Genomic DNA, 13,494 nt, shown 5'->3' with positions numbered 1-13,494 from the left:
CGGACGGCTGACACGGGAGCCCAACAGCGTCACGGCTTCGCCCACCAAACGCCGCTCCTGGCTGGCAGGCGGGCCCCGCACTCCCCCCATCCTGATGGAAACGAAAACGAGCGGCTGCGGCTGATGTGTGCACCCCCCGCGCGGCTCGCGGAGGTCCGAGTACGCGGGCCCCACACCGCCCTCCCGCCCTTTCGACGCGCGCGCGCCGTGGGCGAGGAGGTGAGGTCACGCCGCGGTGTGCCTCCGTGGACCCGGTCCGTACGGGGTACACTCCGCAGACCCCCTCGGATACTATACGGCGCGGTCCTGGGCCTAGTGCACCGGGTTCACGAGACCGTCCACCGCGACGGGGACGGACGGGAGAGTGGAGAGGGAGGGAGGGGCTTGGCCCGATTCGCGCGGCCCGGCCACGGATCGAGCGACTTGGGTTGGGGAGGAAAAGGTGTTTTTGTTTCACGAAAGAGGCAAAAACAAAAGCCAGTAACGGAAACCCTAATGCTCCCAAATCCCCAATCCCACCCGGAATCGCTATTTAATGTTCCTGTTCTTCCCCCTCCGATCCGATGTCCACAGCAGCTGCGCGCCCCCCGCGGCGATCGAACCACCCCTGCTCCCGGCGCGCACCGCCGGGGAGGAGAATTTTTTTTCCGGCGCTTCTAGCTAGTAGGCCGGCGACGCCATGAGGAAGAAGCTGGACACCCGCTTCCCCGCTGTAAGATTCATCCGAGATCGTGTGACCGGTTTAAATTCTTGTATGTTGATGATCCCTGTATGTATGCGCGCGCGGATGCATGGTATGTGTGTGTGCCTGTGCTGTGCATGTGGTTTGTTTGAATTTCTGATGGCGAGGTTGCGTTGCCTATGATTTCCCTTTTTTTTTCCTTCCAAAAAAAGGTTTGCCCGTGATTTTACTGGATCGGTGTGTGCTCTGAGATCGTGGTGTGCGTGGATGTGTTTTTAATAACTTGGTTATGGTTTGTTCGGCACATACATCAGGATATTTCGGTGTTTGCTTGGTGAATATGCTGTAGATCTAACCAATCGATTTTTAGAAAAATCCTGGAATGTCTAGGTTTTTTTTCTGCTCTCAGCATTTTCGTGGTATGTTTTTGGCATGGATCAGGTTGGCCTCGGGGGGTTCTTGATTTAAGGACTGAGAGAGAGAGAGAAAAATTTGGTGCCCAGATGCATTAAGTGTTTACAAATATTCTTTTAGGATGTTCATTAAGTCTTGTTCATTTAATCATCATTGATTGTGAACAAATGACAATATTTGTTCTTCTTGTTGATTTAATCATCATCGATTGTGAATAAATGACATTATTTGTTCTAGACCTATGGTGGTTGATAGCGTGGGTTAGCAGCTTAGATTTGTGAGAATTCCAGTTTTTTTATACTATCTGATTCCAACCATGGTATAGTCATTTGTTCTGATATCTATGCATTTATAAATTTTAAATATCTAGGCAGCATAAATCTGCTTCACATGGAATTCCACATGTGATGCATAAATCACTGCATTTGGGATGCATTCCTCGCTAGTATTTGCTCTGAAATACAAATTGTGTATGTTTCTCCATCTGCTAGGATTGATGTTTATAACCTCATGTAGCTAGTAGACAAATTATGCTCTGGTGAAGAGACTTCCGGCACTGTTTCTGGCGCCATGAGGAAGAAGCTGGATACCCACTTTTCCGCTGTAAGATTCATCTTAGATCGTGTGCGATCAGTTTAAATTCTTGCGCATATCTGCAGGTGTACATGATATGTGTGCCTCTATTGTGCATATGGTTATTTGAATTCCTGTTGGTGAGGTTTGCTTATGGTTTCTATTATCTTAAAAAAAATTGCCTGTGATTTTACTAGAATTTTTGTGCTCTGAGATTGTGGTATGCATAGATGTGCTTTTAATAAACTTTGTAATGGTTTGTTCCTTACATACATCAGGGTATTTTGGGGTTTGGTTGGTGAATGGGCTGTACGTCTAAACAGTCGATTTGTAGGAATCCTTGGAATGTCTAGGTCGTTTTATCTGCTCCTGCTGTTGATGATACTCCAAAGTATGGATCAGGTTCCCTTGTGGGTGGGGTACTGGGGTGGGGTTGAGACTTATGCACACTTGAACTCTCGGATGATTCATGATTTGTTAATGATTTAAGGAATGGATAGAAAAAAAATATTGGTGGCCCAGATGCATTAAGAGTTTACCAAGCATTCTTTTTGGATGCCCGTTAAGTTAATACTGTAGTGGATTTAATCTTCATCGGTTGTGAACAAATGGCATTATTATTTTCTGTTAATAGTATGCAGTCAATAATGCAAGTCCTTTGTTCTAGACCTAGTTGATGTCATGGATTAGAAGCTTATACCATCTGATTCTAAGCATGGTATAATCACATGTTGTAATATCCATTCAAGAGAAATTCCATATTCATCATTTATTTGTCAGCGGTCTTTTATCAGTGTGCACATTTGTAGATTTTAATATTTAGGCAGTATGCGCCTGCGTTACATGGAATTCCACATTTGATGCATCAATCACTGCATTCAGGATGCATTACTTACTTGCATTTGCTCTGGGAAATGTATTGTATATCTTTCTCCATCTGCTAGTACTTATGTCCATAACCTTATGTAGCAAGTGAGCAAGTTATATGCACCAGTTTCATTTTTGTGTTAGAGGTACAATGGTTGGGGCACTTGGGCTATAGTATGGGGCGATCACAATTATGAACACTGCTTCAAGTAACTTCTTGATGATATCCTTGAGTTGATCTAATCTCGGCTTATTATGTTATGACATATAGCCTCGGATTAAGAAGATTATGCAAGCAGATGAAGATGTCGGCAAGATTGCTCTAGCTGTGCCTGTTTTAGTGTGTAAGTTCTTCTTAAATTCTTAGGAATACATGCATTGTAGCTTACCATACTATGATGTTATAATTGTTAGTCATGTAGTTCTTCAATAATAAAAAATCACTATGGAATGAATCTTTTTCCCGCGATATTGTGCTTCTGTTGTACTATAATTCATTGGGCTTTAATTTAAGAGACTATAAGGACGAAACACGTGCAGTTAAACTACATTTTTCATGTAAAGCGTGTATTTTTCATGCTATGCATTGATTTGTTACTTCATCAGAAGTGGAAATAATTGATGTTCTGATTATGACATTGGTGCCAAATATTTTTATGTAATGTCAGGCATTCTCTTTGGAAGCTTGAAGTATTTAATTTATTAATGTTGGCAAAACACCACAGCTCTCTATTGTATCCAGAATTGTTTTGGTGAAGTTCGATACTACTATAGTCTCTAGCTATCAGTCTTCATTACTACATATTATTTTGAGGAAGTAATACAGCAACAAGCTTAAATCTGGTCCATATTTCCATTTGGTAGTGATTGTAGGAATTAGACAGGCCTACTGTTAGAAATAGTACACGTCCATATCTATTCTCTTATTTATTGTTTTCTCTTCCTCTGCATGTACTTCGTTAATTGAAATTTTCGTGCAAGTTACTTTAGCAAAGTAACACTGAACTTGTCTTGTCATTTCATCTAGCTTATATCTTACAGTCTTTCTTCTATATCGATACAATTTCTTCTGGGATTGTCTACATTTTGTTCAAGTTCATCTCATGTCCATGTCTCCAATGTCCATGATTTGCAGCCAAAGCTTTGGAGCTATTTCTGCAAGATTTATGTGATAGGACATATGATATTACAATTCGAAAGGGGGTCAAGACTGTGGGTTCTTCCCATTTGTAAGTACACTTGATCTTGTTTCTTGTCATACAGAGTATGGGCATAATTTTTCTTTTTGACCTACGGAGGGAGGAAACGACAAGTTACAGGAAATGTGTTTAGTGCATAACACTGCTTGACTGTCATTGAAGAAAGCGTAGTAGCATTTACCTGCTTTCCATTTTGGTGGGTTTTTTTTGGTCGTACATTGATTTCAACTTGCATGTTGACTAGTCTAGGTGTCTCTTTCCAGAAGATCACAATCTCGTATTTATGTTATGCATGTAGGCTATAATACAATTGGTTAATAAACTTTAGGAGTGATCTATATATCGGTATTGGCAAACGATTTTACACAATGCTTTGGCTGGAGTATCTAGTCTGGACATTCCATTCCATTCCAAGCTAAACTGTTGGGGGTTTATCTGATGACCTGTGTAGTTCAGGGTTCATCATAATGTTGTTTGAATCCTGGAAATTCTTTCTTATTGCAGAGATATGTAATGCTCCTAGTGTAGTTGGTTATAGGTTGCTTTATGTCAATATATGGAGAAAAACTGAACTTATTTCCTGGAATACATGTTATTGGTTCATCATTTTCCTCATTGAGTGTTTTGCTTAATGTGTTCAGGAAACAGTGCATACAAACGTACAATGTCTATGATTTCTTGAGGGAAGTAGTCAGCAAAGTTCCAGACACTGGTACATCTGATGCTATTGCTGATGATAAGCTTGGCAAAAGAAGGTAATTTAATCTATCATGTAGTTAATATGGTTCTTATGTGTACAAGTCTCTTCTACAGAATGTTAACAAATGTCAACTTGTCATCAGGAAAGCTGAAGAAGATGGAAGTGAGGAGGAATTAAAGAGGACAAGAAATGTTAGTCACTATTATCCACGAGTTTGTGTTGATGTTGCATATTTCGCAGTTCTCATGTGCTTTCTTGATAAGTTGGCGAAATCGCCAATTTCATCCCTCAAGGTTTGCCAGATGCTCAATTTTGTCTCTAAACTTCCAAATCGACCATTCCAAGACTTTTTGGGGGGCTCAAACTTGTCTTTGCTCCAATGTGGCATGCCTCGTTGTGTGTCTAGTCAGCCCTGAACATCCTTGGATGTGTCATCACATGTGAAATATCTCTTTACCCTTGTTTTGTTCAAGTGCTAAAGAAATGTTTTCAACAATCTCCCACCAAAGAGGTCGCTGTATACATTTCTTTAGTAATGGAACAAAACAAGGGTAGATGACTCAACAAAGGATGCCCAGCACGGAATAGCCACCACAACTAGGCATGCTACGTTGGCGCAAGGATATATTTAAGCTGAAAAGGAAAGTTTAAGGGCTGGATTGGTCAGTTGGAAAAAGTTCAGTGACAACAGACCTCATGCACAACTTGAGGGATAAAGTGGACTATTTCGCCTAACATTTTAAGTATTTATAATAGAATGTAATTTCCCTCTGACGTGTCCTTGATATTTCACTTATATGGTCAAATACGATAATCCCACCTTCTATTAGACCTTACTTTTTGAGCTCTTTTTGCTGATCCAAGTTGCTTGTGTGCAGGAGGCAGAAAGCCATACAAGCAATGGTAGAGGCCGTGGGAGGGGTCGTGGGAGAGGTCGCCGTGGTGGACGTGGAGCTTGGAGGGAGGTTGTCATAACTCATGAACAATTTGTGGAGAACCAATCTAGCAAGCCAGCTGGCCTAAAGGTGGAGATAGCAGATGAGGTCCCAGATGCAACTGAAGCAAAGGAGGCTACACCAGTGAGCAGTGCCAGGGCTTCCATGAGGAACATTGACTTAAATTTGGATCCAGCTGAAGAAGATGATGAGGTTGCAGTGCCACCCGAAGCCCAGCCATCAGCTCCTGCAACTGATCCAGCTGCAGCCAATTTAGGACTGACTGCCCCAGCAACTAGTTCAGCTGCTGCCAATTTAGGACTGACTACCCCAGCAACTAGTTCAGCTGCAACCACCGCAGGGCCATCTGTTCCTGGGCTGAAGGAAGGAGCAAAACTCAAGGACTTGCTGGGTGGTTGGGAGTTGCCTGACATGAACAAGATGGACATGGACCCCGTACAGTTTGCTTTGTCGTCGAACCATAAATTGGACGACGATGAGGATTATGACAATGAAGACTAGCTCAGCTTTTAGCTCCAGAGGTGGATAAGTAGGACAACAGGATAATTGTAGGTTAACTCTGTAGCAATTCTCTTGTATCATGTGTATAGTAGCCCGCTGAAGCTGCAGATGTAGTTTTAGAATATGCCAGGGGTTAAAGTCGGGCGACTATAATGCCCCAAAGTTAGATTCGCTCGACAGCTAGTGTTTTGGCAGACAGGTTCGCCGGTTGTACATTCCTGTTGCTCCCCGGTTTAATGTTAGTTATGCTTATATGCTTATCGATGTTGAAAATGCTGTCGGTGGGAGTTTATCACATCAACTGCTGGATGTAAGAGTGACCTGACTAACAGATCTGCTACTGCTTTGGAGGAACAGTGTGATCCGAATTTGGTGACAATTGAAGCAACAGTGGCAAGAAAAGGTACAAGCCTTTCATATTTCTTGTAGCGCAGCGCATTGCATTTTACAGGAGTCAATATGTGAAATACATCTGGTAAGGAGCTGGTTTATTCATCATACAATACTTTTCCAGTGATGTGTATGCAGCTAAATTTTTCGACTGCTGTGCTCCAGCCCCCAGCGACAAGCTTGCGCCTTCAGGGAAAAGCATATCACACTGGAAGATGGTACCTTCTGCCTGAAACATCACAAGGAAAAAGTTGAGCAGTGGTCGCCATGTGTTGCTATTTGCTACTACAGTTTTTGTAGAACAATTTCTTGCTATTGGTACTACAGGTTTTCTGGGAGTATTTCTTGTGCTAGACGCGTGAAAAAAAAATCCTGTACCTCATGCGGCCGCGGCGTCCCCGACGGGCTCGAAGCTCTGGAGCTGCTTGAAGTTCTCCCAGAGCTTCTCCCAGACCTTGGCCTCGTACATCTTCTTGGCGCCGCCGGCCTCCCTCACCTCGACGGTGAAGTGGTGCATGGTCCCGGCCACCACCTGCTGCCTCACCTTCACCAGCCTCTCGAACTCCAGCATCGCGTTCTGCGCGCACGATACGGGTCAGGCATGCGTGTGCAAGCATCGGTGACAAACTCCGGCGATCGATCTCAAAGGTGATCTAGGCGAAATTAAGGGGGATGTGCTCCTTACGGTCTTGGTGTTGTGCTCGGTGACGGCGAAGCGCGCGAGCTCGATGGCCCCGAGGTCGTTCTCGCGCCCCGCCGGCGCGTCCCGGACGTCGCCCACCATCCCGACTCGACTGGCCATCGCTGCTCCTGTCCGGGCGGGAGGAGGCTTGAACCGTGGGGAGACGAGACGGGGACGGGGTGACGCCGCCGGCCAGTACCAACTACGGAGCGAGGTGCGCGCGTGCAGCGAACTGAAGTGGAGGGCGAGGCGGGGGCGCGTCTTATAGGCGGCTACGGGGACGGAACAGAGCAAATGAGCAATAGGAAACGCGAAGGCCACCGTGTGCCGGACGATGCGAATACGGCGATGGGGACCCGCACGAGCGACTGGTTGGGCGTCGGGACGGAGGGATTCTGCGTCGTTGATGGCTACGCGTTGGCGATGCTTTGCGAGGAAGCAAAGTGGTGTGGCGAAGGAACCGGCGCCGTTGGTATGCTTTGGCTCCGTGGACTCACTGGACGCGGAGTGAAATGATTCTCCTAGTGGTGCTAGGGAAGGAATTGCGTGACCATGGGTGCCGAATCGAATAAGGGCGATATGGGCACATGGCAGTCCGGTTCACACAGTTGTGCTTGGGCTATACCAGGGAATTTTCGTTACTTCGGAACATTCCGTCTCTGTTGGGCATTGGAGTGTCGGACACGAGCTATTGACGTTGGCCGCCTAACAGGAGAGAAGTCGATATGACGAGAAGTGCTCTCCTTGGGGCCTCGTTCCACATTGTTTATCTCATCAGTTTTGGGCACCGTCTTGTTCCTGGTTACCTGATGGAGTGCTCCCGCACCCTGCTTCTGACCCGCACCGAAGAGGCGAGCAACTCCAAGAACATCTACCTACTATCTTAATACAATTGTGCTAAAAGAAATCATCACGTTCACCGAGAGAGTTTAGAAATTCTCACGTTAATCGGAAAAAAAGAAGAATATAGACCGTTGAATTTTATTAACTGTCCAGATTGACAAAAAGATAATTCACCACGGTTAGAGTCCATGCCAAATACAATTGACAAAAAAGTTAATCGCCATGTCAATATGTGATAAGTGAGAAAAAACACTACCGTTTATTTCATTAGCCTAAATTTAGTGGTCTAGATCTATCAAAAAGGTATGGAAAGGAAATTCAAATAAATACGCACTGCAACATATTAAAACATGGTTGCAGTCAACCCTGGATGCTAACACGGTTAGAGAGGAAAAACAAATGACGTGGAATTAGCTTGTGAAATCGTGGATGGCGAGAAGTGACGGTCCGTGATGCTGAGAGCGGGGATGCGTCGCTGAAGGTAACAAATCCGCAAATGTCGCCTTCAGCGCGCGCAGCCCATGAGCGCAGCTGGCCCATCCCCACGCCGCCGCCACCTTCGTCTCCGGCCGCACTCACCCCCGCGCCCCCCTCCAACATCGTCTCCGGCGACTCCCATCGTCGGATTCGGTGGCCCCTCCCCCCGCGCGCGCTAACCTGACTCCACCGCGACTCTCCCGTCGCCTCCACAACTCACGGCCGGCAGTCCGCTGCCTTGCCACCCCGCCCCGCCCCGCAACCCGCCTCCGTCCCTATGGCCCCTACCCCTTTCTAAGGTCGGAGGCCATTAGACCTTCCCGGCAGCCCTGAAACCAAAGCCCTAACCCTAGCGGCGCCGGCGACGAGCGAACAGTGGAGGAAGAGGAACAAGGGAAAGGAGGAAGATGGGGGCGCTCAGAAACCCACACACGGGGGCGCAGAAGGCGACACACGACTATTTTGTCGCGTATGCGACATATAGCCACGACGATGGTAGAGACATGCATCTTGGCCTTATGGTTCCGCATGCACATCATGGAAAAAAAGCGGTAGGTGAGGAAGGGGATGCATGAAAGCTGTGGGGGCTTTACTCAGAAGGTCTCGCTGATTACCTATATTAATCCCTGGATCAGTAGGCTAATACAATTCTCGGCACAAATTAGTATCATAACAATAAAAGATGCATAATACTATAGAAAATAGGTTTCACCTTTACGTAGTGGAGAGCGGGGCAGTTACCCATTCCACAGGCAGAATGAATTTATAGCACCATATAAGTCCTAACTCTGTACAAATGAGAGCAAGCCTGAGTACACTCATGGTTAGTACTCAACAAATCCTAGTGTTAAAATTATATTATATGCAGGGTTGATCAAGGAAAGGGTATGTGGTTTGATTCTATTAATAAATCTATTTTATGTAAGGTGAGGTGAGTTTTGCAAAAGGAGAAGAAGCATTTTTATTAAGTTGTTGGTCCTGGAGGAGAAATCCTACCTTCCTACCAATTTCCAAGTTTTAAAGAGCACCGGAGACCGTAAGGGTCCTTCTGGACCGGCTTCCACCTTAATCCAAATTATTCTCTTAGGGCCTAGGCCCCATCTTACCACACTCAAGTTATGATTGCTAATCAATAGGAGCTTTGACTATGTGAGCTCATAACCGTGAGCCTCGGCTATCCAGATAGATTTATAACTCTGCGCAGAGGTGTACACTTTACCCATACGTTCGATCAGCCCATACCTCAGCTTCAGGTGGTACTGACCTACGAGACCCATACTCACCGGCGTCTATCTCTAAAAAACATTTCCTAGCTCCATCCACAGGTACGACTGGGGTCTAAATAGGGGTCATACTACATCCACATTTGGACACTATCCCGAGAAACAGATGCATCATAACGTGGCGTACAATGCCACCAAGTCCTCTTGACCTTAACCTATGACCCGTGTCGACCGGACCTGGGACTCTGCGAAGGTACTGCTCCAGTCTACCTGTTGCCCACCATGACCCCTCGGGATGGTTTACTAGGTTTTGCTGGTGGGGTGTGAATCAAGGCCTCACATGGTTAGGCACTCCCAAAGGCTGTACGTTTTCGGCACGTATGGTTGCGCGTTTCACTAGAAAGACTTTCCCACAAGCCGATCCTTACATGACCGAAGTAAGCATTGGGACAGAATCCTCCAACGAGGTTGCCCCCTTACTCCCATGACCTATCTTTAGGGGTTTCTAACTCTTTAGTTGGTTTATTTTATTAAACTCACACCGTTTAGGGTTTTCCATAAAGTATTATGATTGTGATATTCCTAAGGAATTCGATTTCTAAATGACACTCGACCATCGATCTAGTCATGACCGGGGTCATTAATAGGATTTTTGGCTAGAATAAGCTAAGTCAAGGTGAGGAGGGAACAGAGGGGTTATCCCTATGGCTTTCAGAAATCATGCAAGTCCAATTATTATCTTGGTACATTTTATTATCTATGTAAACATAGGATAAAAATATGATCAAGGGATGGGTGCTAGGACTTGCCTTTATTGACGTTTACTAGGTTGGCTAAGGGCTTGGTTTCTTGCCTTCTGGTTCTTCAGCTTCTTGTCGGAACCTGGTCAAGCTAGGGTATCTATGCGTCTTCTGGACAGCCAGAGCTTCTTTGGGATCCTTGGCTTCCAGTCAGGTCTTGGTCGCGTTCTCGGATTACACAGGCATATAAACAAACAAACAAACAATTTTAATAATCAGCATCTAGCTTATGAGAAATAAAAGAGAATAGATGATGGAGGTTTTGGGAATTATCTGGTGTCTAATGAATAATCCTTGGAATAAGAGGAATAGTTCATCAATTATTTAGAAATGGATTTCTAAATAATTGATGGATTGGATGGTTGAATTCTAAAAGAATTTCTAGGAAATTATTAATGCATTTCCTAGGGTTCTGGACGGGCAACATGGCGGCTAGGTTTTGTCGATATCTAGGATTTGGTTGGGCGGCATATCGGCTAGACTAGGTTTACATATGAGGTTTGGACCGGGTAGCATAATGGTTGGGTTTTATCAATATCTAAGGTTTGATTTGGGCGGCATATCAGCTAGGTTGGGTCGATATGTGTGGTTTGAATTGAGCGGCACAACAGCTGGGTCTGGACAATATTTTAAGATTTTGGATGCGCGGCACTACGGCTAGATGGGGTTAAGGATTAGGATTTTAGTCGGGTAGCATCCCGACTGGGTTTTTGTCGTGGTCAAGATCAGCGAATCTAGACTTTAGACTAGTAAATTTCTTTTATGCGCGTGAGCCTCAGATGGTTGCGCGGGAGACACGGTTTTAGACTGGTTCGGGCAAGAGAGGCCCTACGTCCAGTGTTGAGGATGCTCGTGTTGCCCACGCGGGGGTTCTGTAGTAGGGGGTTACAGATTGGCGAGAGAGGGACAGGTCCCAAGTCTCTTTTGTTTTGGTGCCCTCCTCCCCAGCGGTAGTGTACAATGGTGTACTAGAGAAGAGGCTGGATGATCGATCTTGGATCCCCCTCCTCCGGCTCTAGGTTCCTCCTTTTATACCGCAAGGGGCCGGCCGGAGTTACAATTGGGATCGGGTAAAAGGTCTGTAAGGGTAAAGAGTAAGATGGTAAAAAAGTACGACAGGGAGGAGGGGAGAGGTCTTTAGGTGCCCGATGTCCTGCCGACCCTAAACGCGTGCCGTCGTGCATGCCGGAGGAGACGGTCGCTGGACGCCAAGTGTTGCTGCTCCCGTAGGTAGCTCCTTCGATGTTCGTAGGTGCCAGGTTAGGTCATGATGAGGGGGTTTCGTCGTCACCTTGCCATCCGTTAGGGAGGACGGTGGATACCGCTGCTCCGGCGATGGCTTGTAGAGAGGGGGAGCTTCACTCCTGTGCCGCCGTTTGCGCGGGGCCCGAGGGCGTGCGGGACCCGAGGACGGGGCCGCTCCCTCCTTTGCTCCGGTCGCCGCAGGTCATGAGTACTCTGCGACGAACAGGAGCCGGCCGCCGGTACTGTAGCTCGCACAGGACGGTCGTGCACGGGTACTTGCGCCGGGTTGCGTGAGGGGCGCGGTCGCCCTGCGCTCTGCCATCTCTGCGGTGCATTTATGGTGAGGCCGACGAGGGGACCCACAGGATTTGTCTTGTCTAGGCGGACCGCATCCGAGGGGGTTCCGGGACTTGTGGGCCCCAGTGCGCCCGACTCCTTTGCTCGGGGTCGGACGAGGCGGAACTTTCGTGGCACAGGGTCGGACGCCCCCGACCCTGGGGTCGTGGTCGGGCGAGGCCGAAAACTTTGCGGAGGGGGGTCGGGCGTCCCCGATCCTGGCGCTTGGGTCGGGCGAGGCGGAGAGTTGATCATGCTTTGGTGGGCCTGGGCCTTCATGTTTGTTTCTTTAAGCAGCGTATTAGGGGGTCGTTAATATTTCCCCCCAACAGTAGCCCCCGAGCCTGTGGTGGAGCAAGAGTGCTCCTCCGGAGGCTCCTTTCGTTGTTTGCCGTCGGTTCCTGTGTTATGGCGCTCTTGTTTCATCTTCGCCATGCTCGAGAGAACCTGTCGGTTTGTGACCACATGTGTGGCAGTTTTTTGCGAGGCTAGCCCCCGAGCTCCTGCTCGTTGCAGGAAACCGATCGGGAGGCCAGGTCGACTTTTTGATCGTTGCCCCTCAAGCGTCTGTTCGCTAGGACGAAGGGGTTGAGCCGGGCCACGTTATCCGCGTAGGACGAACCGTGGTGCTCGTTTGAGCTGCAAACGGGTAAGTTCGAGTGGAGTCCCGGTCCCCGTTCGGGGGGGTCCGGCTTGGGCCAAGCTGGTGGCGTACTCCAATTTCCCGTCAGTCAGTTCATATAGTTCTCGGATCCGTTCGACCGGATCTGAGGGCTCGTTGCCTTTCCCCGTGGAAAAACCATGAACTTTACACTGAGCAGGACTCGAACGTGAGGTTGGGGCGCCCTTGGCGATTGCTCGCCTAGGTGTTGGCCGCTAGCGGGCCCGTCCCTTCTCACCCCTTGCTCGGGGATGTCCTGGGGCAGCTGTCGAACCCATGTTGGGCCAGCTTTCGAACCCCTGGACCGTATTGGGCCGTAGGGGCGTTTTCAGCCCCGTATCCCTTTCTTACCTCCATGTGGGCCTTGGACCGGAGCGGAGCGGTTGATGTTCCAGGGCCGATCGTGGGGAGCGTCGTGGGCGCGATACCCGGGGAGTGGAGTTATGGAAGCGTCGTCCCGCGCATCGAGGAAGATAGGATGTTTTTTCGCGGTCGATCGTGCGCGCGTTTTTCGAAAAGGAAACGGGCGTGGCAGGGGCGTACCTGGCGCCGCATTTATGGCGGCCGGGGCGTCGATTTGGCTTCCCCGGCACTCTTCCTATAAAAGCAGAAGCACGCCGCGCCGGTTCCTCTCCTTTCGCGCTCGAGCCTTCTTGCCTTCCTAGCTCACCTGCGCTCGCCTCGCTTGCCTTGTTCCCGTTGCTTCTCGCCGCGTGTTTTCGCCTTCGCCTCCGTCGGTCCCCTTCCTTCTTCGGCAATGGCCTCCTGGGGAGTTTCCCACTTCACCGCCAACCGCGCCGAGGGCCTGGTGCGAAAGGGGCTCCTCTGCGAGAAGACGGCGGCGGACGAGTGGAGGCTGCCGGGGCCGGAACAGGTTCCGTCGCCGCCCGCCGGCTACGTCGTCTCCTTCGCCCACTTCCACGAGCGGGGGTTCGCCTCCCCCCC

At 48.3% G+C, this 13,494-nt stretch overlaps 2 protein-coding genes and 1 long non-coding RNA gene across 6 annotated transcripts; 1 reads left to right on the top strand and 2 right to left on the bottom strand.

Annotated features, from left to right (window-relative positions):
- Positions 1 to 398: 398 nt before the first annotated feature.
- Positions 399 to 6,152, top strand: LOC117849734 (uncharacterized). 3 transcript variants are annotated; one of them, XM_034731396.2, is made up of 7 exons: positions 399 to 712; positions 1,613 to 1,699; positions 2,808 to 2,880; positions 3,672 to 3,765; positions 4,377 to 4,490; positions 4,578 to 4,626; positions 5,314 to 6,152. In XM_034731396.2, exons 1-7 carry the CDS (start codon positions 680 to 682, stop codon positions 5,890 to 5,892), a joined length of 1,029 nt encoding a protein of 342 aa, XP_034587287.1. In that variant the 5' UTR covers positions 399 to 679; the 3' UTR covers positions 5,893 to 6,152. The 3 variants fall into 3 exon arrangements, with proteins under 3 accessions (XP_034587287.1, XP_072148820.1, XP_034587288.1); XM_072292719.1 differs by having other exon boundaries at positions 400 to 712; positions 1,617 to 1,699; XM_034731397.2 differs by lacking the exon at positions 1,613 to 1,699 and having other exon boundaries at positions 400 to 712.
- A 131-nt stretch (positions 6,153 to 6,283) lies between these two features.
- LOC117849735 (cysteine proteinase inhibitor) lies at positions 6,284 to 7,208 on the bottom strand. The gene is made up of 3 exons (XM_034731398.2): positions 6,968 to 7,208; positions 6,661 to 6,859; positions 6,284 to 6,511 (listed from the first exon to the last, which is right to left on the bottom strand). The coding sequence occupies exons 1-2, from the start codon at positions 7,082 to 7,084 to the stop codon at positions 6,662 to 6,664; spliced, it is 315 nt and encodes a 104-aa protein (XP_034587289.1). The 5' UTR covers positions 7,085 to 7,208; the 3' UTR covers positions 6,284 to 6,511; position 6,661.
- Positions 7,209 to 7,411: 203 nt separating this feature from the next.
- Positions 7,412 to 11,038, bottom strand: LOC140222361 (uncharacterized). Of its 2 annotated transcripts, none has more exons than XR_011897759.1 (3): positions 10,317 to 11,038; positions 8,997 to 9,072; positions 7,412 to 7,861 (listed from the first exon to the last, which is right to left on the bottom strand). It is a non-coding gene; the product is annotated as an uncharacterized lncRNA (long non-coding RNA). The 2 variants fall into 2 exon arrangements; XR_011897760.1 differs by having other exon boundaries at positions 7,412 to 7,839.
- Positions 11,039 to 13,494: the final 2,456 nt, after the last annotated feature.

This window comes from Setaria viridis, chromosome 3 (assembly GCF_005286985.2).
Source record: "Setaria viridis chromosome 3, Setaria_viridis_v4.0, whole genome shotgun sequence".
NCBI lineage: Eukaryota > Viridiplantae > Streptophyta > Magnoliopsida > Poales > Poaceae > Setaria > Setaria viridis.
Note: the sequence above shows the minus strand (reverse complement) of the source record. Positions and strands in the feature narration are given on the sequence as shown.